The sequence below is a fragment of the Astyanax mexicanus genome, chromosome 21 (genome assembly GCF_023375975.1).
Source record: "Astyanax mexicanus isolate ESR-SI-001 chromosome 21, AstMex3_surface, whole genome shotgun sequence".
NCBI lineage: Eukaryota > Metazoa > Chordata > Actinopteri > Characiformes > Acestrorhamphidae > Astyanax > Astyanax mexicanus.
This window is the reverse complement of record NC_064428.1, coordinates 39,624,011-39,648,896: the sequence shown is the minus strand read 5'-3', so window position 1 is coordinate 39,648,896 and position 24,886 is coordinate 39,624,011. Positions and strand designations below refer to the sequence as shown.

Here is a 24,886-nt window from a genome sequence, read left to right as displayed (position 1 = left end):
AAGAAAAATAACATTTGTTTTGGTGTTAGTATATATCTGTACTTGTTTTAGTATATCTCTACTGTAATTATATAGTACCTTCTCTACATGCATGTATAGTGACTTAGATAATTACATTTAATTATATGGTATCAGAGGTAATATTAATACAATAAAATGTTATCAAACTTGAATAAAGTGTTACGCAAAATATATAATAGAAATTTTAAGTGTATGAGTATATGTGTGTGTGCATGTCATGTTAGTGAGTATTTGTGTGTGTTAATGCGAGTGAGTGTGTTTCTTTGTGCGTGTGTGTGTGTGAGAGTGTAAGTGTGTGAGAGAGAGTCAGTGTTCAGTACAGTGACGTTGTGTCGACAGTTTGGAGGAAAATGAAGCGTGAATGAAAGTAGCAGATGGCTCTATACATTGCTTGCTGGATTAGCGTCCGTGCTAACTGACCATAAATCAGTAATGATTAACAGCGCGATAGCACAAGTGGCCACACATTCACACACACACACACACACACACGCACACACACACACACACACTCACATTTTGGACGATGCATCTAAGAATAAAAAATTCCCAATCTCCAGTAGGTATGAATGTGCTGTATTTAGGTAGTAAGGTGTGAAATGTTTGGGTGTGGTAGTTGTACCTGAAGTTTGTCTTCTCTTTCTGAGAGCGAATATGAAGAATAAGAGTGCACTCAGAAACAGCACCATAACCACAGATACTACAGGAATCACAACACGAAACACTAGTGCTGAAGATAAAATAATATTATTAGTATTAATAAATCAGTACAATCAACATATGCAGTTTAGAACTGTTTAGTTTTTTCTTAAGATGTTTTGGAGGTTTAGGTATAATGGGTATATACAGTATAATGGGTAATTATATATGTGGAACGCAATATCTACAGTTAAAGGACATTTTTGCTGTGAATAAAATGTATTTATCAGAATGTATATGGTGTACCTGTTTGTTCATTGGTCTCAGTTGAGGATGTTGTGGTTTCCTCTGTGTTCTGTGGAGTAGAGCTTAATGGTGGAGAGTGTGGAGTCATATCTTGTCCTTCTGGTTCTGAAAATGAAGATTTAAATTGATGTTTTATTAATAAATCATGTATGTATTTGGTTTAAAATGCATTCTATCTCATAAAGTAAACTTAATTGGTTTATGTAACTTCTCTCATTTCAGTTTATATTCAGTGTTCGGTGGATATCAGTTTTATAAGCAGAGTAAAATCTGACTGCAGTTTTTTAAAGAACATGGATTAACTTGAGACAAGCGAGATAATTTAATTCGGGGTTTGGTTTATTTCTGTACAAAAAAAAAATACAAGCAAAAATCAAGTATTTACTCACCAGTAACTCTGCGGTTGATCTGTGTGAAGTAAATCTTGTATCCATGATCAGATTCCCAGTCTGATTCAGCTCCACACCAGTATTCACCAGAATCTCCCTCAGTCACACTGCTGATGCTCACTGTGAAGATCTTCTTTGCTCTGTCGTCATACAGAGAGACTCTTCCGTCCTTTATCCGTCTTTTACTCTCTTTAACAGATGCTGTATAATAACAGTCAGCAGTGCTCCATCTCATACAGAGGAACTTGGGTTTACTGATGAGGGATTGTGGGTAATTGCAGGTGATTTTCACTGTTTGTCCTACGTGACCTTTCACACTGATGCTCCTCTTATAGCCTAGATCTGTCAGTAATAAACAGTACAGATGATTAAGTTTACAGGACACCACACAGTTTATTTAAAAGTTTATACACATAAGAACTATTATAAAATACTTTATATCATTCCCTTACATTATCTAGAGGAACTTCTTACATTATTAGTCCCGCGTAAAATAAAAAACTATGCAGGAGAAACTATTCCTCTTACAGCTCACACAGCAAACAATAACCCTACCCTAATCATCTTCTTTGATTAGCCCTGCATTCCCACATATGAGTCACTATGCACATGGATTATCACAGCAGATTATAATGAAGATTTATGCAATTAGGGAACAAGCATGTTTAAAAAGAGTCTTTGAAGAGAATCTGTTCGTTCACTGCTAAAAATAACATAATTCATTATTTTTATTGTGTTACTCACCTTCATGTATCTTCAGTTCCACTTTTGTGCTTTTGTCTAGCCGATTTTCTCGATCAACTCCGCACTGGTACGTTCCAGAATCTTCTACAGTGAGTTCTCTGATCATCACCCAAAACTCTGCAGATTTGGGTTTATCAATCAGTGAGAATCTTCCTGTATTTACCCATTTATCTTTAGCATCTGTCTTGATCAGGTCATCACAGTTTGACCGTGAGTCCTTACAGAAGTACTTTTTGTTTGATGTGTATTCTCTATCATATTTACACTTGATGAGAACTCCTCCTCCTGAATATCCCCTCACTTCTCTGGAGGCTTCACCCCCTGATAAAAGAGACCAAACATCCATCTAAGTAAACTCTTCATTAGACACTGATATCTGATAGTTCTGATTATTTAGATCAGTTTCTTACCTGAGATCAGGTAGAGGGTGAAGATGAGGAGGATCTTCATCCTGAGTTCAGTTTTACAGATCTGCACCAGATCTAATCCACTTCAGACTGATATTAGAGGCTCTTTTACACAATCGTTTTCTGTCTGCCTGTATTCTTTAATGTCTCTTCAGCTGCTTCTAACTCATAAACTGAGGTTATGCCCACTTCCTCTTTGGCCCTCAGGAAGTCAGAGCTGCAGGCTTATTTAATATGACGTGTAAAAATCTTCTTCAAGATCACCTGAAGTAAAAAGCAGTGTTTGTGCTGTTTTAATACCTATTATTTTACCTTTACATTAAATTCTACTTTATTTAACATTTTTTATTCCTGTACATTAATGCTTTCCTTTATTCTATTAATAACATTAAATATTATTGCTGTAAACATCAAACACTCCAAATACTTTCAGAATTTCACATAAAAACATATAAACACACAGTATATCACTCACACAGTGCTGGATTAATGTTTGTGTTTTTAAAACTGTATTAATCTGATGGTTTTAAGGCTTTAATGATGGGTAATGCAGGCTGCAATTGCAGAGTGGAAACAGAGGGGGCGCTGTTTTTACAACTGCCATATATCATATAAACATGTTGGACATCTGAAAAATCTCTCTATAGAAAAATATATGAAATATATATAAAAAAAAACATTATGTAATAAAGTATGTTATTTTACAAAAGAAATTAATGTAGTGTAGTGGTTATTGTAATGCATTCTAAATATGATGATCTAATTTCTGACTAAAATATTATCTAATACACTATGCTTAAGTTGGTGTTATTTTATTCCTTCCCATCAACTTCAAGTAACTTACAGAAAAAAATAATTCTGTTACAGTTAAGAAAGGGACTGTGGCTTTAAGAAATAAAAATATAATCTCTTATATCATTACAAAATGTCTGCAAACACTGTTTATAAACATATACCTTTAAGAACTTTAAAAAATGTAAAAAAAATAATACATTTAACAATAACTCATTGTCGCATATTGTGACATATTGTATGGCTTTTGTATTACCTAATCAAAGATGTGGAAAGTGGAATGTGTTGAAGCAGCTTAATAGCTTTACATTAAAATGCAGTAGAAAAAAACTATAAACCTCACATATACTATCTCAATTTATATACTCTGTAATTACTCTATAGTTTTAAAGCTGTTCTGGTCTGAAGATCTAAAGGCCTGTACGAGGGTGATGTAGGCAGCATTTACAGAGTGAATACAGAGGGGGAGCTGCTATTACAACTGCTTTTAACTGATCAAGTGACTTACAATATACTCTGCACAGATCTTTTTTTTAATGCAATAAAGTTTTAATCAGAAATATTCCCAATATATATAAAAAAGTAAAATACTGCACACACATCTATAATTGATATAGAAATATACAGAAACTAAAGAAAACATTGTCATCCAATTTTTAAAAATGTATTTTCATAATTTTATTTTGTGTATTACCTTTTCTTCAAATAGCATCACACATATATAATGTATTTCATTTAAAAGATAAGTGGAAAAAATGTAACAAATAAATTTGTTTTGGTAAGCTTTTACATGTCATAGTTATTAAGACAAAACATTTTATTTAAAGTTGTACATAAGAAAAAAAAGCACATTTATAGGCGTGGTGTTCTGGAAATGAGGTGTGTTCAGGTAAATTTCTGGAGTTTTGCTTGTTTATCTTGGTAACAGAAAACACAGGAGCTCCACTGACTGAATACAATCTAGACAGACGCCAACAGTCAGACGTTCATCGCTGTCTTGGCTACACAGGTGCACAGAGTGTAAAATAACATAGCGTTTGTTGGACACATACAAGTAATTGGACAAGTATTTTTAGGGCATTTCTATTGGTCTATTAAACATGACGTACTGATATAATGTGAAAAACACCTGCCGAGTTTACAGTAGGTGAATATTAAAAAAAAAAAAAAAAAAAAAGAAATGGAGATATAAGGTGCTCATCAAGTAAATTGTATGGACAGTACATTTTTTAACTACATCACCAATATTACACTCTTCCATAACTAAAAAAAAAAAAAAAAAAAGAAAAATTAAATTTTGATGGAATTGGATTAGCATACAAATGCTACATGCTAAACTAGCACTTCCGCTATCATGTTACTTGACAGTGGTGTAGTCACACGAGTCTTCCTCTTCCTTGTTGACGGTTGCTATGGTAACAGCATCATTTTTGGTGAATTTCACCATGGCGTAAGCTGGATCTTCAGCGGGTTGTACAGATTTATGCTGAGGGTCACTTACTGAGGAATCAGAGGGGCTTGTGGGAAGTTGAGGGTCCTGAGCCGTAGAATAAATAGGATTTGAAAAATCTCCCAGGCCGGTGCGTAATTGAACATTATCGTAGAGAGTGTGAGAAGGATCTGAGGGGTTTGTGGGTAGCTGGGCAGTAGAGTAGACTGTTGAAGCTCCAGTATCTGGTGTAGGATGGCGTCCCGTGGCTTTAATATCTTCGTAGTCGTAGACTGTATGGGAAACCTGAAAGCGGATGTTTAAAAATCAGTATAATTAAATATAGAATAGAGCTCACTGACAACATTTACATTTACATTTGTTTGGCTTTTATCTGATGCTCTTATCCAAAGCGAATTACAAGGTTATTTATATTACAGAGTCGGGCCAATGTAGTGTTAGGAGTCTTGCCCAAGGACTCCTATTGGTGTAGCACAGCAAGCAGTCACCCAGATTGGGAATTAACCCCAGTCCCCCACATGATGTGGTAGCTCACTGGCAGCTAGTGGTGTTATCCACTTCAACACACCAATCACCAAATTATGCCTTACCGACTGCATTATTTTAAGTAAAAAAAAAAAAAGGTTTAAATGCAACATACATAGTAGCTCAATTTAACAGTTCACAAAACATTATTTAATCATCAATTCTCTGCTATTTAAAGTGTAAAATTATATTGCCAAATGTATTAGCTCCCCCAATATATGAATACACTTTACCTAATATCTTTGACAAGAAGCAATATTTAAAACAAACAATGAATAAAACACATGACTTTTTTTTTATTTATAAAGTTAAATAAATTACATTTTTTTTTCTATTTTACTACTAATCGTGAATAAAAAGCTTTAATGTTTGATAAGGAACGTTACTGAAAATAGTCACTGTAATTGTGAAAGAAAGTATAGAAATATAGTCAAGTAAAATTGCAACTGTCAAACTATAATGAATAAAATCATAAAATGGGCTCTTTCCTGAACTTAAATTTAAAATCAGTATTTTCCTGAACACAAATTAAACAGTTAATGTCCTCCAAAGCCTTTAGTTTTGTTATGTTTGTCTAGTTTTTACGTCTATTTTAAAACCTGCAGAATTTGGGTTGATTTCTGTGACTGATCTGGAATTATTAAGTGGAGTAGAGAGTGAACAAGCAAGTTTTGTTTTTGCCCCAACGAGCGCAATGCGAGCAACGACTATGGTTTAAATTATCTCTGAAAAAAATCTCTGAACCAATCACGAAAACCTATTTTGCTGTGCAATGTGAAGATATTTCCTTGCTAATTTCTGATTGGCTCTTTGAGTCATATAAAAGCACTTGTAGTATTAGCAGCTAGCGCTTAAGCAAGCTACTAACTTTAGTTCATAGCAGCTTATCTCTTCTAACACAGATTTAACCTGATACCCCTCTGCATGTATTTAATGAATGTTTCATTTAGTAAATATACACTGTAGGAAACCTTGTAATGCATCAATTTCTGCTGGAAAACATGCAACAGTTTTATTTCTTTACTTTATTCATCAAATTTAGCCAGTAACATTAATCAGTATTAGCTCTGGTGTTAAAATATATGACTATTAACATGCCCACCCATTAAGTTAAACTGCCTCCCCAAGGAAAGCTGTCTAGAACCGGGGCTGTGCCATTTAGCTATTGACTGGAATATTCATTACAATGCTGTCAAAAAGTTTTAAAAAGTGGTTAAAAAAGTAACATACTGGTGCAATTGAATATTGATTATTAATCATTAAATATTCCACTGATGGGCTCTTGTGTGGGCTTTTAAATGCAGTCATAACTCACCCGGCGGTTGTTAGAAGAGTCACTGAGAGTCTGGTCTGGGGATGTAGCTGGATTAAAAAAGAAAGAAATACATAACATAAAATCAGTCAAAAATAAATAGTTCAGAAACAAATGTGTGAATATGAAATAATACATGTACCAATTATAAAATAAGCGAATGGTCAGATTTATCTAAAAACCAAGTCATCCTGAGGTGTGTTCATAGTTAATACAGCCAGCAGAGGGCAGCATCTGTACGTCACTGTTAGTATATAGTAGGAGTGATTCCTAGTGAACTTTAGGGCCCTACTTTAGTGATCTATATGGTAACAATGGGAAAAGTTCACCTTTCACAGCTCGAAACATGCAAAAGTCATGTACTAATTCTCCTAATTAATCATAGGTGTGGTTAATTTTGGGTGTCTCTTGTTCATCATTCTCTTTAAGAGTAGATCAGGTGAGCTCTGACTTTGGTGGATTGCTATTGTAACGGTGCAGCTACCTGGACGTGTTCAACAAACTCTTCTCAGCAGAGGAAACTGAGCTGCTGGCTGACGCTGTGAAGGAGCTCCCGCAGCTCATTTACGGGAACAGCAATGTTATTTTATTTACTATTCTGTTTATTGTTGTTGTAAAAGTTGCCGAGATAGCGATGAACGTCTGACTGTTGGCGTCTGTCTAGGTTGTATTCAGTCAGTGGAGCTCCTGTGTTTTCTGTTACCAAGATAAACAAGCAAAACTCCAGAAATGTACCTGAACACACCTCATTTCCAGAACACCACGCCCATCAGTGTAGATATATTCAGAAGCTCTGCTGCTGTTAAAATAATGGCGTTAAAATAAGCTGTTGGTGGGGTGTAAGATAACAATAAGCATTCTGACGTCCTTTGTGCTGGGTGTAAGATAGAGCCCATAATCCCTAAATGAATGGATGTGGACACATGGGCATGCAAACAAAACTTGTATCACCAGTAAATGTCTAGGGAAACCTCTAAGCATAGTTACTTATACTTTCACCTAAATTTGTCTTAATCAAGTAAAAAGTGTTATTTGATATGTGTTGCTCCTTCTGAAATCAAAAGTATTAAAAATAGTTTTATCTTGCTTTTTTTAAATAACTGTCTTTACTGTCTAGAGAAGACTTACTAATATATTTCAGAACATTGCTTTAAGGAGTTGATAGCATTTAGCAACACAAGCAGCATTAGCAAGATCCATTTTCCATTTTCTCCCCAATGTACATGGCCAATCCACCCAACCCACTCATTAGGACTCCCCCCATCGCTAGTGATGCTCCAACACCAGGAGCCCTTGCATAATTGTTTTTTAAAGGGTTGTAGACATTGTAGACATTATTACGTGTGGTGGTACCTTGAGGATTCCTTTTCTTTCGAAGAGCCACTATGAAAAATAAGAGTCCAATCAGAACCAGAAGCAGAATCACGGCCACGACAGAGATCACGGGGGAGGATGAAGATCCTCCTGAGGAAGATACAGAATTATATTTAGTGTATCTGTTACAAATATGAATCTGAGCATTCAGACCGACAGTGAAAATTACATTTCCTGGTATGTAGAAGTGTCTATAAGCACCTGTGGTTGGAGAAGAGGAGGACAATGTGGTTTTAGAAGTGTGGAGTGTGGTGAGGGAACTGGTAGATGTTGACGACTGTGAAACGTTTTTTTCTGGTGAAAGACCTGGATGTGGTGGAAATGAACAGCAGATTATCTATGCATACTATTAAAAATCAATCATGCATTGTTCAAAAAAATATTTGAGTGATGAATTATAAAATATTAAAATTTTTATATATATAAATATATATGTTTTCCTAAATAACTGATTTTGTGTCAAGCACCCATATATGCAGTGAGTCCAAGAAGTATTTGATCCCTTGCTGATTTTCTTCGTTGGCCCACTAATAAAGACATGATCATTCTATACTTTTAATGGTAGATGTATTCTTACATGGAGAGACAGAATATTAAAAAGAAAATCCAGAAAATAAATCTAAGGAATATATATTAATTTATTTGTATTTCATGGAGTGAAATAAGTATATTTGATCCCTTAGTATTCATTAGCAGTTCTGGCTTTTACAGACCAGTTAGACACTCCCAATCAACTTGTTACCTGACCTGAAGCCACCTGTTCTCACTAATCACTTGTGTGAAAAACACCTGTCCACAGAATCAGACAGATCACACAGATTTCAAGTCTCCAACATGGGTAAAACCAAAGAGCTGTCACAGGACCTCAGAGTCAGAATTGTTGACCTTCACAAAGCTGGAATGGGCTACAAAAAGATTAGTAAGGTGTTGGATGTGAAAGTAACAACTATTGGTGCAATTATCAGAAAGTTTAAAGAGTATAACATGACAATCAACAGACCTCGGCCCGGTGCTCCAAAGAAGATTTCGCCTCGTGGGGTGGCAATGATGCTGAGAACGGTCAGAAATCGTCCTGCAACCACTCGGCAGGAGTTAGCAAATGACCTGAAGGCAGCTGGGACCACAGTTTGCAAGGAAACAATTGGCAACACTTTGTGCAACAATGGATTCACATCCTGCAGTGCCCGAAAGGTACCCCTGCTGAAGAGAGCACATGTGGAGGCGCGCCTCAAGTATGCCAATGATCATTTGAAAGATGAACCAAGTTATTGGGAGAAGGTTTTGTGGTCAGACGAGACCAAAATTGAACTTTTTGGCCTCAACTCCACCCGCCATGTGTGGAGGAAGAAAAATGCTGCCTATGACCCCAAGAACACTGTGCCCACCGTCAAGCATGGAGGTGGAAGCATAATGTTTTGGGGGTGTTTCTCTGCCAAGGGTACAGGGCTACTTCACCGCATCACTGGGAAGATGGATGGAGCCATGTACCGCACAATCCTGAGGGACAACCTCCTCCCCTCTGCCAGGGATCTGAAAATGGGCCGTGGTTGGGTCTTCCAACATGATAACGACCCTAAACATACAGCAAAGGCAACAAAGGATTGGCTCAAGAAAAATCACATTAAGGTCATGGAGTGGCCCAGCCAGTCGCCAGACCTCAATCCGATCGAAAATCTATGGAAGGAGCTGAAGGTCAGAGTTGCCAAGCGACACCCCACCAACCTTCATGATTTAGAGAGGATCTGCAAAGAAGAGTGGGCCAAAATTCCCCCTGGTGTGTGTGCTAAACTTGTGGTTAACTACAACAAACGTCTCACCGCTGTGCTTGCAAACAAAGGCTTTGCCACTAAGTATTGAGTGTGTTTGGCAAGAGGGATCAAATACTTATTTTCCTCATTGAAATACAAATTAATTAAAATATATTCTTTAAAATTATATTCTGGATTTTTGTCTTGATATTCTGTCTCTCCATGTTAGAATATATGTACCATTAAAAGTGCAGAAGGATAGTCTCTTTATTAGTGGGCAAACAAAGAAAATCAGCAAGGGATCAAATACTTCTTGGACTCACTGTATATATATATATATATATTTATGGGCTATAAGGTGCACCAGATTATAAGGCATACTATCATAGAATGTCTATTTTCTAGTCTATTTTTGTACATAAGGAGCATCGGATTATATGTATGATAATATATATCATGTAAAATTCATTCTTAAATTTGTGAAAACATCTGAAGGAACTGTCCATGATTGGCACATAGACACATGACCTAGGCCTTTGGGGAAGGTGGATTGTGGGAAATGTGGTTAACTCGTAGAACTTTACATTTTAGAGTGGTAAAGAGTGGTAATCATGGTTTGGAGAGTACTGTACCTGGTGATGTGTTATATGCAGAAGTTACTGTAGGTGTAGATGTTGAGGAAGTGGTGGCTTCTGTGGTCCCTGGCTTTGAGCTTGTTGATGGTGAGGCTGATGGTTTTACTGTTGGTTCTGTAATGAATGTATAATTTACAGAAGTTATTAGCTTAGCAGTTGTGTGTCTTTAAAGGGAATTGTTAACAAAAATGCAAGTGTGTTTTAATACAACTTTTACTGCTCTAGAATTCTCATTTTAACATAGATGATTTGAGGATACCTTGTAATCAAGTGATAGCAGACCCATGAAGACAACTGTAATGACTGAGTTTAGTTGGAACAGCTCATAAAAGCTCCTACTTTAGAGTCAAAAAGTCACTTTTTGTTTGAATTCTGTTTAAAATGACGAAAAAGGAACAAGATATATGAGATATTTGATTTTGTGGACAGGATTACTAAAGTATTTATGATGGTTGTAGATGTTGATGTTTGTGTTTCATGGTGTTTTGTTTAATAATGATTTGAGTGAAAAATAATGCTTAATATGCAACTGAATGGTTGGCAATACTTTGAAAAGTGAGAAGGAAAGTACACAGGTATTTATACCCAGACTTGAGTGCAATCAGGTGAGAGAGATTCTAAAATTTCAGTGGCAAAAATTCAAAGGACTGTCCATGATTGGCTGAAGATGTGCACATGACAAATATTCATGTGTATATAATAAAAGAATTATGAAGAATAATTTATATTTGTTGGCTGGATGAAGCATGATACTTTCCTGTCTGATTCTGTTGAGATCTATCAGTTTATTAGAAAAATATGTTGAGTTACCGAGTTTCATATGATTTTAGTTGCTCAATTCACATCAACTGCATAACAACCACCTAGCAACCCTAGAAACCACTAAAAACACTGTAATCCACCTAAAATGCTGTAGCGACTACCTATGAAAGCCAAGGTAACCACCTAGCAACATGACCAAAACCACTTGGCAGCATAATAGCAACCACCAAGCAACACCATAGCAACATCGTAACAACCACCCAGCAACACCATAGCAATCACCTAACAATATTGTAGGTACCACTTGTAGCAAACAAAGTTTTAACCTAGTGACCATGTTGCAACAGCCTAGGAACAAGACAGAAACCATTTGGCAGCATAACAGCAACCACCTAACAACACCATAGCAACCACCTAGCAGCACCATAGATACCACCTGTAACAAAAACTTAGCAAATACAGTTTTACCCTAGTGACCATGTTGTGACAGCCTAGCAGCATGACATAAACCATTTGGCAGCAAAACAGCAACCACCTAACACCATAACCACCTAGCAATACCATAGCAACCACCTAGCAACACCATAGGTACCACTTGTAGCAAACACTTAGTAAATACAGTTTTACCCTAGTGACCATGTTGCAACAGCCTAGCAACATGACAAACCATTTGGCAGCATAACAGCAACCACCTAATAACACCATAGCAACCACCTAGCAACACCATAGGTACCACTTGTAGCAAACACTTAAATACAGTTTTACCCTATTGACCATGTTGCGACAGCCTAGCAACATGACATAAACCATTTGGCAGCAAAACAGCAACCACCTTACAACACCATAACCACCTAGCAACACCACAGCAACCACCTAGCAACACCATAGGTACCACTTGTAGCAAACACTTAGTAAATACAGTTTTACCCTAGTGACCATGTTGCAACAGCCTAGCAACATGACATAAACCATTTGGCAGCAAAACAGCAACCACCTTACAACACCATAACCACCTAGCAACACCACAGCAACCACCTAGCAACACCATAGGTACCACTTGTAGCAAACACTTAGTAAATACAGTTTTACCCTAGTGACCATGTTGCGACAGCCTAACAACATGACATAAACCATTTGACAGCATAACAGCAACAGCCCAATAACACCATAGCAAGCACCTAGCAACGCCATAGCAAGCACCTAGCAACACCATAGCAAGCACCTAGCAACAATAGCAAACATTTAAATACGGTTTACCCTACTGATCATGTTGCAACAGTTTAGAGAGTGTTGGTCACCGAGGCCTATAGTACATGTAAAAACATACTCATTAAAACAGCTCTGCACTCTGAAGCATGCTCTCTCTTATTAACTGCACACTTCCTGAGCTGCATGCAGATGTTCTTTAAAAAGCCGAGGCATTACTCTCACTTCTGTAAATAGCCTTCAGCTGTAGACTACAAGTAGAAAGTCTTAGCAGATACAGTGCATCACAAAAGTGAGTACACGCCTCAAGTGTCAAAGTGTCATGTTGTCAGTGTTTTCCCATGACAAGATGAACTTAAATATCTGCAGAAATGTGAGGGGTGTACTCACTTTTATGATGCACTGTAGTTGGTAATGGTACTAACCTTCTAATTCAGTTTTTAGTTTAAACATCGTAGTGATGTGTAACCAATAATATATCAATCTATTGCTGCAATAACTATAGGATTTTTCTCTAATTCACTGATATAATCCTAATTTACAGCTCTGTGCACATTAAGTCTATATCTTTACTACTCCAGTCCTGGAGGGATGTTTTCCAGCAAAGTTTGGAACTTGTCCTTCTCAAACACACCTACTTTGTTTGGTAATTAACTAATGAGTTTAAATCGGTTGTGTTTGAGTTGGCCAACTTACGAACTTTGCATGAAGGTACACTTATATACCGTCTTTCTAGAAAAACAAAATAACTTTACAATCACGTTTTACACACAACCATTTACATTCAGCCAAAATCAGCCAATCGTGCACAGCGTACACTCAACCGGAGACCTCTTTCCACCTGGAGGACTGCATCGTGCACTGAGTAACTGTCCAGCTCTACAGAACTAAGAATTGTCTACCCCTAATGTAGAGGGTTAGTATCTACTCACCAGTAACTCTGAGGTTGATCTGTGTGAAGTAAATCTTGTATCCACGATCAGATTCCCAGTCTGAATCAGCTCCACACCAGTATTCACCAGAATCTCCCTCAGTCACACTGCTGATGCTCACTGTGAAAGTCCTCTTTGCTCTGTTGTCATACAGAGAGACTTTTCCCTCCTTTTTCCGTCTTTTACTCTGTTTAACAGATGCTGTATAATAACAGTCCACAGTGCTCCTTCTCCTACAGAGGAACTTGGGTTTACTGCTGAGGGATTTTGGGTATTTGCAGCTGATGTTCACTGTTTGTCCTACATGAACATTCACACTGATGCTCTTCTCAAAGTGTAGATCTGTCAGTAAAACACAATATAAATGATTAAGTTTACAGTACACCACACAGTTAATTTAAAGGTTTATACATGTCTACAAAAAGTCACTTCTCTGAAGGAAACATACTTCATTAAAAAAAAGCGTGTAGAAGCAGGTAACATATGTAACAGGTTGGGAAGCCCATATTCATAGTTTCTACAACCAATACATTTTTTAAACAAGTCAAGTTTATTTGCAAACGTCTGGTAAAATAAGATGAAATAAGGTTTAGCTGCTGCTTGTTTAGAATGAAAACCTGCAGCAACACCGGCCTAATGTGGATACGATTGACACCCCTGGTTTCTGGCCTAGGCCAATCAATACAAGGCACAGAATTAATAAGATATAATATGTGGTAATAGTCTTGTATAGTACACTTACTGGTCAATATAATTGTCAATGATGATTGTAAAAATGTAGTTTACTACAAATTGCGGTATCAAATACACATTCATTTATAACTGTGCTGAGGAGAGATTGGATAACGGATACAGACTCAACACTCAACTTACTCTGTCTCCAAAAGTACCCAAACACAACAGAATACATACAGCTCTGGAAAAAAAATAATAAAAGATCGCCTAAAAACAATGGGTTTTTATTATTTTACCAAATTGAAAACCTCTGGAATATAATCAAGATGATCACATGGATGATCACAAGCCATCAAACCACCAAACTAAACTGCTTGGATTTCTGAGCCAGGAGTAAAGCAGCATAAAGTTATCCAAAAGCAGTGTGTAAGACTGGTGGAGGAGAACATGCCAAGAAGATGCATGAAAACTGTGATTAAAGAAGAAGATTATAAACTTGGTTTCTTTGTATTATTTGAGGGCTAAAAGCTCTGCATCTTTTGTTATTTTCTGTAAATAACTGCTCTAAATGAGAATATTTTTATTTGGAATTTGGGATAAATGTTGTCTGTAGTTTATAGAATAAAACAACAATGTTCATTTTACTCAAACATAAACCTATAAATAGCAAAATCAGAGAAACTGATTCAGAAACTGATCGGTCTCTTAATATTTTTCCAGAGCTGTATTTACTCACTAAACATCAATACAGTTTAAACACTGGCACCTTCAAATAGCATTAATGTCTGTGTCTGTTAGTATTGAGCTTTTTTAGATTTTTAGAAAACATATGAATATGAGCAGTATAAAAGTCACAGCCTGTTGTGTATGTAATCATGCACTGTAAAAGTTGGCCGATATAGTTAAAAATATTATATCATGACATTTAAAGACATTGATGTGATGTAAGGCACTATTTTTCAGCAATAGATTTTTAAGAAATGTTATTAAAATAAAATACATGCATAGTACAGTGAATTCTATCAATTTAATCAGCTTTCAGTTGGGTCAGTGTTCTTTAAGCACAGATAATATCTTCAATATGCTTTTTAAAGCATATTACCAATACGATGAGAAAATGTATCTCAATTCAATAAAATATTATCATATTGCCCACCTTACACTGTTATGCAGTTATGTGGCTCATTATAAAATGTTTATATAATGCTTAAAGATCAAATATGATTCATTTCTTGGTTTGTAACTACTTTTACTACATTATAACTGCTGTTATAATGATGTTTTATGACTTTAAGTGCCATTACCAGCCCACTACAGACACTACATGGTGCTTTACGGCCTACTGGTGGCCCGACACCTGCAGGTTTATAAACCCTCCATTTCCACATATGAGTCACTATGCACTTTCATTATCACAGCAGATTATAATGAGGATTTACACCATTGGGGACAAGCATCTCTGAAAGTCTCTAAAGAGAATCTGTTCGTACACTGCTAAAAATAACATAATTCATTATTTTTAATATTTTACTCACCTTCATGTATCTTCAGTTCCACTGGTGTGTAGATGTCTTTTCTTGACGATATATCAACTGCACACTGGTACGTTCCAGAATCTTCTACAGTGAGTTCTCTGATCATCACCCAGAACTCTGCAGAGCTGGTGTTATCAACCAGTGAGAATCTTCCTGTATTTACCCATTTATTCTTTTCTCCTGTCTTGATCAGGTCACTACATTTCATCCTAGAAACCTTACAGAAGTACTTTTTGTTTGATGTGTATCTTCTATCATATTTACACTTGATGAGAACTCCTCCTCCTGAATATCCCCTCACTTCACTGGAGGCTCCACCACCTATTAAAAGAGACCAAATGTCCCTCTAATTAAACTCTTCATTAGACACTGATATCTGATATTTCTGATTAATTAGAAGATCAGTTTCTTACCTGAGATCAGGTAGAGGGTGAAGATGAGGAGGATCTTCAGAGTCAGGTTAGTTTTACCCATATTATCTCAGGGTCAGTGTTAAAAGAGCGTAAGCAGTTTAGATTTTCATTTATCTTCTTCTACTTCTGGGTCTGTGGTGAGTCTTAGACTGTTCATCTGCTTGTGGTTCAGCTAACCAGAACGATTATCACGCCTATTTCCCCTTTGCACCAAGTGAGAGAGAGAGAGAACGAGAGAGAGAGAGAGTTCTCTTTTCTTATGACCCCAGTGTGAACTATTAGCAGCAACATTAACTACAGTCAACTGCAGTAACCTTTAAAATACTTTGTTGAAGCAATACATACAGAGCAGTTCAGAATTGTATGGTATGCTTATTTACTTTTTATGTACTTTTGTTAAAGAAAAGCAATGATACCCGACCTGAGTCACCTAATATTCACTGATAATCTATTTTAAATTGTGAGAAAACTTAAAAATATTCAAGTAGTTGCACCCAGCACTATGTGTGGGGTTGTGATGTTGTTCAGGCATGTAATGGTCAGTGCTGCACCACAGACTGCCAGCAGGGGGGGGGGGCTGGTAGATGTAGAGGAAGCAGTAGGAGAGTTGAATCTCAAAACTACAACTCCCAGAATCCCCAGCGCTGATTAGTGCCAACCAGCTGCATCTGTGCCGCACACAATATATACCCCAGTCAAACCTCTCAGACTCCTCTCTGTTGCACCTTTGTAGAGCGGTGACTGGTAAAAGTTGGTTAAAGAGTAAAAGTAAAGAAAAGAAAGAAAAAGAAAAGAAGATTAAACACCAGAAGCCCAAAACAAAAAGTATAAGCAGTGCTTTTATTATTGAGTTTGGTTATGTTTTAAGCCCTATCTGGACAGGATTAGTTTCTCAGGGGGTTCTGGGGTAATTTTGTCTTATGTTTTTTTTTTTATCCTCTGTGATTTTATTCCCATCCAGAACGATCATGTAGGTGTTTTTCTCAGACGTCCTCTGAGAAAATTACAGGCTGAATTATCTACTGTTTTTCTCTGAACTCCGTGCTCCTCCGGTAATTTTAGTCCCGTCCGGACGCACATCTCTGACTTTCGTCTCCTCGCCTTTAATAAAATAGATAGAGGAGGATCTTCATCCTGAGTTCAGTTTTATAGACCTTTACCAACACTAGTTCTCTTCAGACTGATATTAGAGGCTCTCTGTTTTCTTCAGTGTGTCTTCTGCTGCTTCTTACTTATAAACTGACTGGTTATGACCACTTCCTGTGTGGCCCTCAGGAAGTCAGAGCTGCAGGCATTTTTTTATATGATGTGTGAAAAGCTTCTTCAAGATCACCTGAAGTAAAAAGCAGTGTTTCTGTGCTGTTTTTAAAGCAGTTTTTAATATCTGTTATTTTATCTTTACATACAATTCTAATTTATTTAACTTTTTTATTTCTGTACATTAATGCTTTCCTTTATTCTGCTAGTAACACATTAAATATTATTTCTGTAAACATCAAACACTCCAAATACTTTCAGAATTTCACATACATACATATAAACACAGTATATCACTCAAATAGTGCTGGATTTGTGTTTGTGTTGTTAAAGCTGTATTAATCTGAAGGTTTTAAGGCTTGAAGGGGGGGTAATACAGGCTGCATTTACAGAGTGGAAACAGAGGGGGCGCTGTTGTTACAGCTGTCACCTACTGACCTCATGTTAATTACAGGAAAAATAAATCTGTTACAGTTAATAAAAGGACTCTATAATCTCTTATATCATCAGTACAAAAACTAGAGTCAGCAAACACTGTTTATAAACATATATTTTAATTTAATTATGAGACGTATAATGAACACAAATTATCAGCTTCTTGATACAACTATAAGTAACTTTATGTATTTAAAGTACATTTCATTATTGTTTCTTACAATGCATTATTGTATTGTTTCTGAGCAGTAAGTAATTATTGTAAATTTTAGTACACTATGGCAAGGAAAGAGCAGTTATGTACATAACAGAACAACAATACACACATTTTAACATTTAATACTATAAAAGTACTTTGCAATATATACTTCTTGTAGCAATAAAAGTAATTTCCAAATGTATAGCATTAAAACTTCAGATTAGATAAAAGTGAATTGAATCTGATTGGTTGGTGTTGGGCATCAGACTCTAGCAGACTGAATCTGATTGGTTGGTGTTGGGCATCAGACTCTTGCAGACTGAATCTGATTTGTTGGTGTTGGGTTTCAGACTCTGGTAGACTGAATCTGATTGGTTGGTGTTGGGGTTTAGGCTCTGGTAGATTGAATCTGATTGGTTGGTGTTCGGTTTCAGACTCCGGTAGACTGAATCTGATTGGTTGGTGTTGGGGTTTAGGCTCTGGTAGATTGAATCTGATTGGTTGGCACTTGTCTGAAGATGGAACAAATCTACATCATTGTCATAATTCCCATCATCCTGAAACGACAGAAGCAGCATTCATAAAGTTTATTGAATGTCTTCATTAAAACTCTCACATGTGAAACAGTAATTGAAGCAACAAATTGTTTTTTACTTTTTTATATATATTTTACTCACATTTCTGGAAGATTGTGTGACTGTTTCTAACCCTGTAGAGAAATGAACATTTCTTTTGGTGTTAGTATGTATTTGTAGTTTATATTTGTGTATCTCTACATGCATGTAAAGCATCTGAGGTAACTGCAGTTCACCGTGTAACCCAAATACAAACAGAAACAACATTTGATGATATGGTATCAAAGGTGATATTAATACAATAAAGTGTATCATCAAACTTGATTTAGTTATTTTATGCATATCCACTCATTAACAGTAGAGGGCAGCACCTGACTATTAGTTTAAACCCTGAGCTCTTGTTTACAGAGAAAGATAAATTATAAGGTAGTAGACGTGGGAATCTCGGCATGTTATGATCGTATTCAGTTATAATTCAATGATCTGTGATGCGTTTATTACAAAATGATTATCAATCAAGCAACCTTATTAATCTTTTTCTTCTACGCAGGATTTACTTTTCCTCATTGTATGAATACTTGGTACTATTATAGTAAAGTTTCTGTAATGATCCATAATAAAACCCACTATTCAATATTTGACACTAAATCTATTTACTATTTGGATTTAGTTATTTCAATTAATTAAATGACTAACACAGAACTCTAGGATTAACGTTAATGTTAGAGTAATGATGACACAAGCTTCCGCCACAATATTAAAACCAGCTACAAAGAAACCAGCAGAAACAAGAAGGTGATTCTAAAGTTATGGCTCACCAGTGTGATGCAATGTTTATACAGAGCTTAACTGTGTTTAATCTGTGTATTTATAAAGTGTTATGCAAAGTATTAATAGAGCTTAATGTATTTTAAGTGTATTTTAACATCTTAGTCTAATTTTGATGAATTTTAAATGAAGCGTGAATGAAAGTAGCAGATGGCTTAACAGGTAGTAAGCAGGATTAGCGTCCATGCTAACTGGCCATAGGTCAGTAATGATGAACAGCAAGAGCACGAGCTGCCGTGAACACACTCGCACACACACACATATATGGACGATGCATCTAAGCCATGAAAACTATGTAGGTATTGAATGTGTGGGTGTGGCAGTTGTACCTGAAGTTTGTCTTCTCTTTCTGAGAATGAAGAATAAGAGTGCACTCAGAAACAGCACCAGAACCACAGATACTACAGGAATCACAACAGGAAACACTAGTGCTGAGGATAAGAATTAAGTGTATTAATAAATTAGTACATCAATATATGCAATTCGGAATTTGTTGTTTTATTTAGTTATATTTGAGGGTTAGATATAATTGGTAATTATATATGTGGAGTGTAGTATCTAGAGGTAAAGAAACAAAGAAAAAGTTTAAATCTGACATTTTTATTATAATTAAACATTTTTTATCAGAGTGTATATGGTGTACCTGTTTGTTTATTTGTCTCAGTTGAGGATGTTCCAGTGGGTTTAGGTGTTGCGTGAGGTGAAGTTGTGGTTTCCTCTGTGTTCTGTGGAGTAGAGCTTAATGTTGGGGGAGATGGTGTAAAGGATGGTGTAGAGGATGGGGTAGAGGATGGTGAAGAAGATGGTGGAGAAGATGGAGTCATTGCCTCTACTTCTGGTTCTGAAAATGAAGATTTAAATTGATGTTTTATTAATAAAGTATATATGTATTTGGTTGTATACATGTATGTATGGATGTATGTATACATTCCAACTCAAAGTGAACTTAAATTGGTTTATGTAATTTCTCTCATTCCAGTTTATGTTCAGTGTTCTGTGGATATCCGTTTTATAAGCAAAATCTGACTGCCGTTTTTTTTCTTTTTTAAAGAACATGAATTAACTTGAGAAATGGACAATTTAATGAGGGGTTTGTTTTGTGTGTACATAATGACAAAATACAAATAATCAAATATCTACTCACCAGTAACTGTGAGTTTGACCTGTGTGAAATATATCTTGTATCCGTGATCAGATTTCCAGTCTGATTCAGCTCCACACCAGTATTCACCAGAATCTCCCTCAGTTACATTTCTGATTCTCACAGTGAAGATCTCTGTTTTTCTGTCGTCATACAGAGAGAATTTTCCCTTCTTTATCCATCTTTTACTCTCTTTAACATATTTTGTAGAACCACAGTAAGAAGTGCTTGCTCTCCTACAGAGAAACTTGGGTTTACTGATGAGGGATTGTGGGTAATTGCAGCTGATTTTCACTGTTTGTCCTACGTGACCATTCACACTGATACTCTTCTCATAGTGTGTATCTGTCAATCATAAACAGTACAGATGATTAAGTTTACATTATTCAAAGATCACTCAAACGTTTGTACACATCAACAAGAAGCCAGTTCTCTGGAGGAAACACTTCATAAAACTGTTTAGCTCTGCTTTGTTAAGAATTGCATGTAGAAGCAAGTAGCATGTGTCACGAATAAGGGTGGAGAGGATGGATGTAAATGCAGATATAACTTTAATATCAAACAGAAAACTACAGCAAATAAAACAAAAAGCAAACACGGGGAAAAACAAAACAAGAATACAAGACTGAAATAACTCAAATAATAAAGATGAGATGAACAAATAATCAAAACTAAGAAAACAGTAACATTAGAATCAAAACCCAACCTGCCATATACACAGCAAGGTAGCACACAAAAGACTCCACAAGGACCACTGAAACAAAGGGGCTTAAATAGACCAGGAGAGTGAGGAACACCTGGGCCAGGATAATGAGGGGGCGGGGTTACAAACAAGACACAAGGTGAGAACACTGATGGCTAGGGCAGAGACCGGGACCAAAACACAACAGAATACACAGTTATATAATTATTTAAATTTAGCAGTGCAAAAGCTACGTAAACAGTAGATGAATTAACTAGTGAAAGAACTACTAGTGCAAAATGGCCGCCATGGCTGGATTACCTTGAGTGTTTGCTGCTGGGTTTAGTCTGCTTTTCCCATTTGGGCCAGTATTAATTGGTTCTTTTGATCTGTTTATGTTTATTTTTTAGTTTATTAACTTAATATTTGACGTTTGCTGGATATTTGCTGTTGTGGAAGCTTTGTTTTGCCTTGTGCAGACAATTGTTTGGTTCACACAATGGATCATGTGGCTGAGGCTTCCCTCCAAACAATATTGGATGCAATTAAGCAGTTTAAAACTGAAATGACTGCTCACTTTGACTCAAAGACTGAGACCATTCAAACAGGACTTCAAAATATTCAAGGATCTTTGAATTCATTGTGTGAGCAAATTTCTGAGCTTGAACAAAGGGTGAGTTCGAATGAAGACAATGTTGATGATTTGACTAAACGTGTACAAACTCTTGAAAAAGAAAATGCCTACTTGAAAGACAAAGTGGAAGATGCAGAGAATAGAAACCGGTCATCCAACCTTCGCTTTATTGGTGTTCCAGAGAAAAGTGAAGGAAGAGATATGATTGTGTTCATGAACAAGATGATTCCATTGCTTCTGGGATGTGAAAACTTTTCCACTATGCCGGTTATTGAAAGGGCTCACCGCACTCCTATTTTTGGCACCAATGCTCAATCTGCTCCTAGACCCATCTTGGTTAAGTTCTTGCATTTCCAGGACAAAGTAAAGATCCTACGTCTGGCAAGGGCAAAAGGGGTGCTAACCTACAGCGGCACCCGCATTCATATTTACCCTGATTTCAGTGCTGGTTTGGTCAAGAAACGTCGAGAGTTTGATGCTGTCAAGAAGATCCTCCGTGCTGCTGATATTAAATACTCTTTGCTGTACCCCTGTACACTGAGAGTCACAGTGGATGGAAAGCCAAAACTATTCCGTTGCCCTGAAGAAGCTGACCTTTTTGTCAAAACTTTACCGTCATCTCCTCTGATCTAGTGAGTAAATCATTAGGCAAATTGCTTGTCTTTTGATTTTGTTTGTCTGGACAAAAGTCTGTCACCTATGAATGGACATTGCATTGTTACCTGGCTTTGTTTAAGTGCATTTAAATGTTTAATATATTATTCATATGTTTGTTGATTTTTCTATCTATTTATTTATAATATGAATGAAAAGGCCCTTCTCTTTTTTCTTTTTATTTATGTGCAGACTAAACCTGCTGTTGCTCACTCTTTTTTTTTTCTTATTATTTTACTTCATAGGCATGTGTGTCTGTGTGCGTGTGTCTGTGTGTGTGTGTTTGTGTGCGTGTGTCTGTTTGCGTGTGTCTGTGTGTGTGTGTCTGTGTGCTGCTCTTCTTTCCTCCATCATCTTCCTTTCAAACTCAACTTTATATTTTTTGCAATTTAAGTAGGTACAATTGAATTAGTCAAAGGATTGAAGGTTATTCATTTAAATATTAGGAGCCTTGTTTCAAAAATTGATCTTCTTAGAGCCTGGATAAACTTCTATAAACCAGATATTGTCACTATTTCTGAAACATGGTTGCATAGCAATATTTCTGATAATGATATAAAAATAGATCATTTTGTTTTATATAGAGCTGATAGGGCATCTAGAGGAGGTGGAGTTGCTACTTATGTTTCTTCAAGATTGATTTCTGTGCGTGTTGCTCCTAAAGTAGAGCCAGCGCACTTTGAATGTTTGTTTATTCATATTAATTTTCATGATAAGAAACACTTAATTATTGGTAATATCTATAGACCTCCTCATGCTCCAATTGACTCTACTAAGTGTATTTTGTCAACTATTAATTCTCTTGAGAGGCACAGTGAAATGATCATTTTGGGAGACTTTAATAGAAACTGGCTGGACCGTTCATCTTCTAAAGATAGACATTTATTTGGTAGTGTAAATCTGACGCAGTTAATTAATCAACCCACTAGGGTGGTCAACCAGTCTTCTTCTTTAATTGACTGGATACTGGTGACTAACCCAGAAAGAATAATTAAATCTGGTGTTATGTCAGATTGTTTGAGTGATCATTCGATCATATTCTGTGTATGGAAAATTAAAACTCCACGCTCTCCTCCTAGGTATATTAGATTGAGACAGAATAAGAATATGAATGTTGATAATTTTATTCAAGATATAATTAATGTTAATTGGAATCGATTCCAGTTAATTCCTTTTGTAGATGAAGCATGGGATTTCTTTTACTCTGAAGTTGTTAATGTGATTGATAAACATGCTCCTTTGAAAACAATCAGAGTTAAAGGTAGACATCTACCATGGATTAGTTCACATCTTATTAGTCTTTTTAAACAAAGGGATAAGCCTGGGCCAAATATCGCTTGTCTAAAGATTGTGCTGATTGGGAAACGTATAGATGTTTGAGGAATTTGTGTAAGACAAAAACAAGGAATGCCAAATCTAACTATTATAAAGAGAGCCTTTCTCAGGATTTTAATCATCCTAAGCAGTTTTGGAGACAGTTGAATCAGGTTTTAAATAAAACTGATAAAAGCTTCATAAACGAGATAAGATTTAATGATAAAACTATTTCTGATCCTTTACAAATTGCTCAGGCTTTTAATCAGTACTTTTCTTCTATTTGTGGTCCCCAATATCCAAAATCTTATTGTCTGGCAAATGTTTTAAAATCTGATACTCTAAATAGTTCATTTTCGTTTACTAATATTTTGCCCACTGATGTATTTCAAGCGATATCTGAGCTGAAAGTAGGTTGTTGTGCTGGTCCTGATGGATTGGAAACCAAGTTCATTAAAATAGTTGCTCACATAATAATGTATCCCCTTGCTGACTTATTTAACTTGTCCCTGTTATCATGTTCAGTTCCTCAAATCTGGAAATGCGCTAGAGTTACTCCTCTTTTTAAAAGCGGAGATCAATCTGACTTAAATAATTATCGGCCAATTTCTATTATTTGTGTTATAGCTAAAATTTTTGAGAAACTCATCTTTAATCAATTATCTGAGTATATTAATAAGTTTAATATTTTATCTTTATCTCAGTCTGGTTTTAGATCTAATTATTCCACTATTACAGCTCTCATAAAAGTTTCTAACGATGTGTTCTCATCTTTTGATAAAAGTCAATATACAGGTGCAATCTTTATCGATCTATCTAAAGCCTTTGATATGGTTGATCATTATCTTCTTTTGGATAAGCTTTATTCTATTGGTCTAAGTCAAAATGCTTTACTATGGTTTAGTGCTTATCTTCATAATAGACGTCAGTGTGTGGTTTTTCAGGGAAGTCAATCTGACTATTTAATAGTTGATAAAGGTGTTCCTCAAGGTTCCATTTTGGGACCCCTGCTTTTTTCTATTTTTATTAATGACTTGCCTCAGATTTGCTCACAATGTTTTGTTCACTTATATGCGGATGATACTGTTATTTATGTTTCTAATTCGGATTTGTTACAAATTCAGAATTCATTACAGTCTGAGTTTAATTTGGTCCAAAATTGGCTCTATGATAATAAACTTATATTGAATAAGAAGAAGTCTTGTTGCATGTTGTTTGGTATGCAGCATGTTTCTCCTAATTTAAGGGATCTACATATTTATTTTGATGATGGATCACCTCTTGAAAAAGTTGATTCATTTA

The 24,886-nt window shown here is 36.0% G+C and overlaps 2 protein-coding genes across 5 annotated transcripts in view; one reads left to right on the top strand and one right to left on the bottom strand.

Moving 5' to 3' along the window:
• The window catches only part of LOC107197313 (B-cell receptor CD22-like), a 191,480-nt gene that overhangs the window by 76,149 nt on the left and 90,445 nt on the right, over positions 1-24,886 (top strand). The window lies entirely within an intron of this gene.
• Positions 4,656-24,886, bottom strand: part of LOC103035924 (CMRF35-like molecule 8) — a 39,099-nt gene continuing 18,868 nt past the window's right edge. Inside the window, exons 3-7 of the mRNA XM_049469539.1 lie at positions 10,340-10,456; positions 8,161-8,265; positions 7,939-8,049; positions 6,589-6,635; positions 4,656-5,033 (exon numbers count right to left, since the gene is read on the bottom strand). Coding sequence (XP_049325496.1) covers positions 4,656-5,033; positions 6,589-6,635; positions 7,939-8,049; positions 8,161-8,265; positions 10,340-10,456 — 758 coding nt within the window. The remainder of the gene's footprint in view (positions 5,034-6,588; positions 6,636-7,938; positions 8,050-8,160; positions 8,266-10,339; positions 10,457-24,886) is intronic.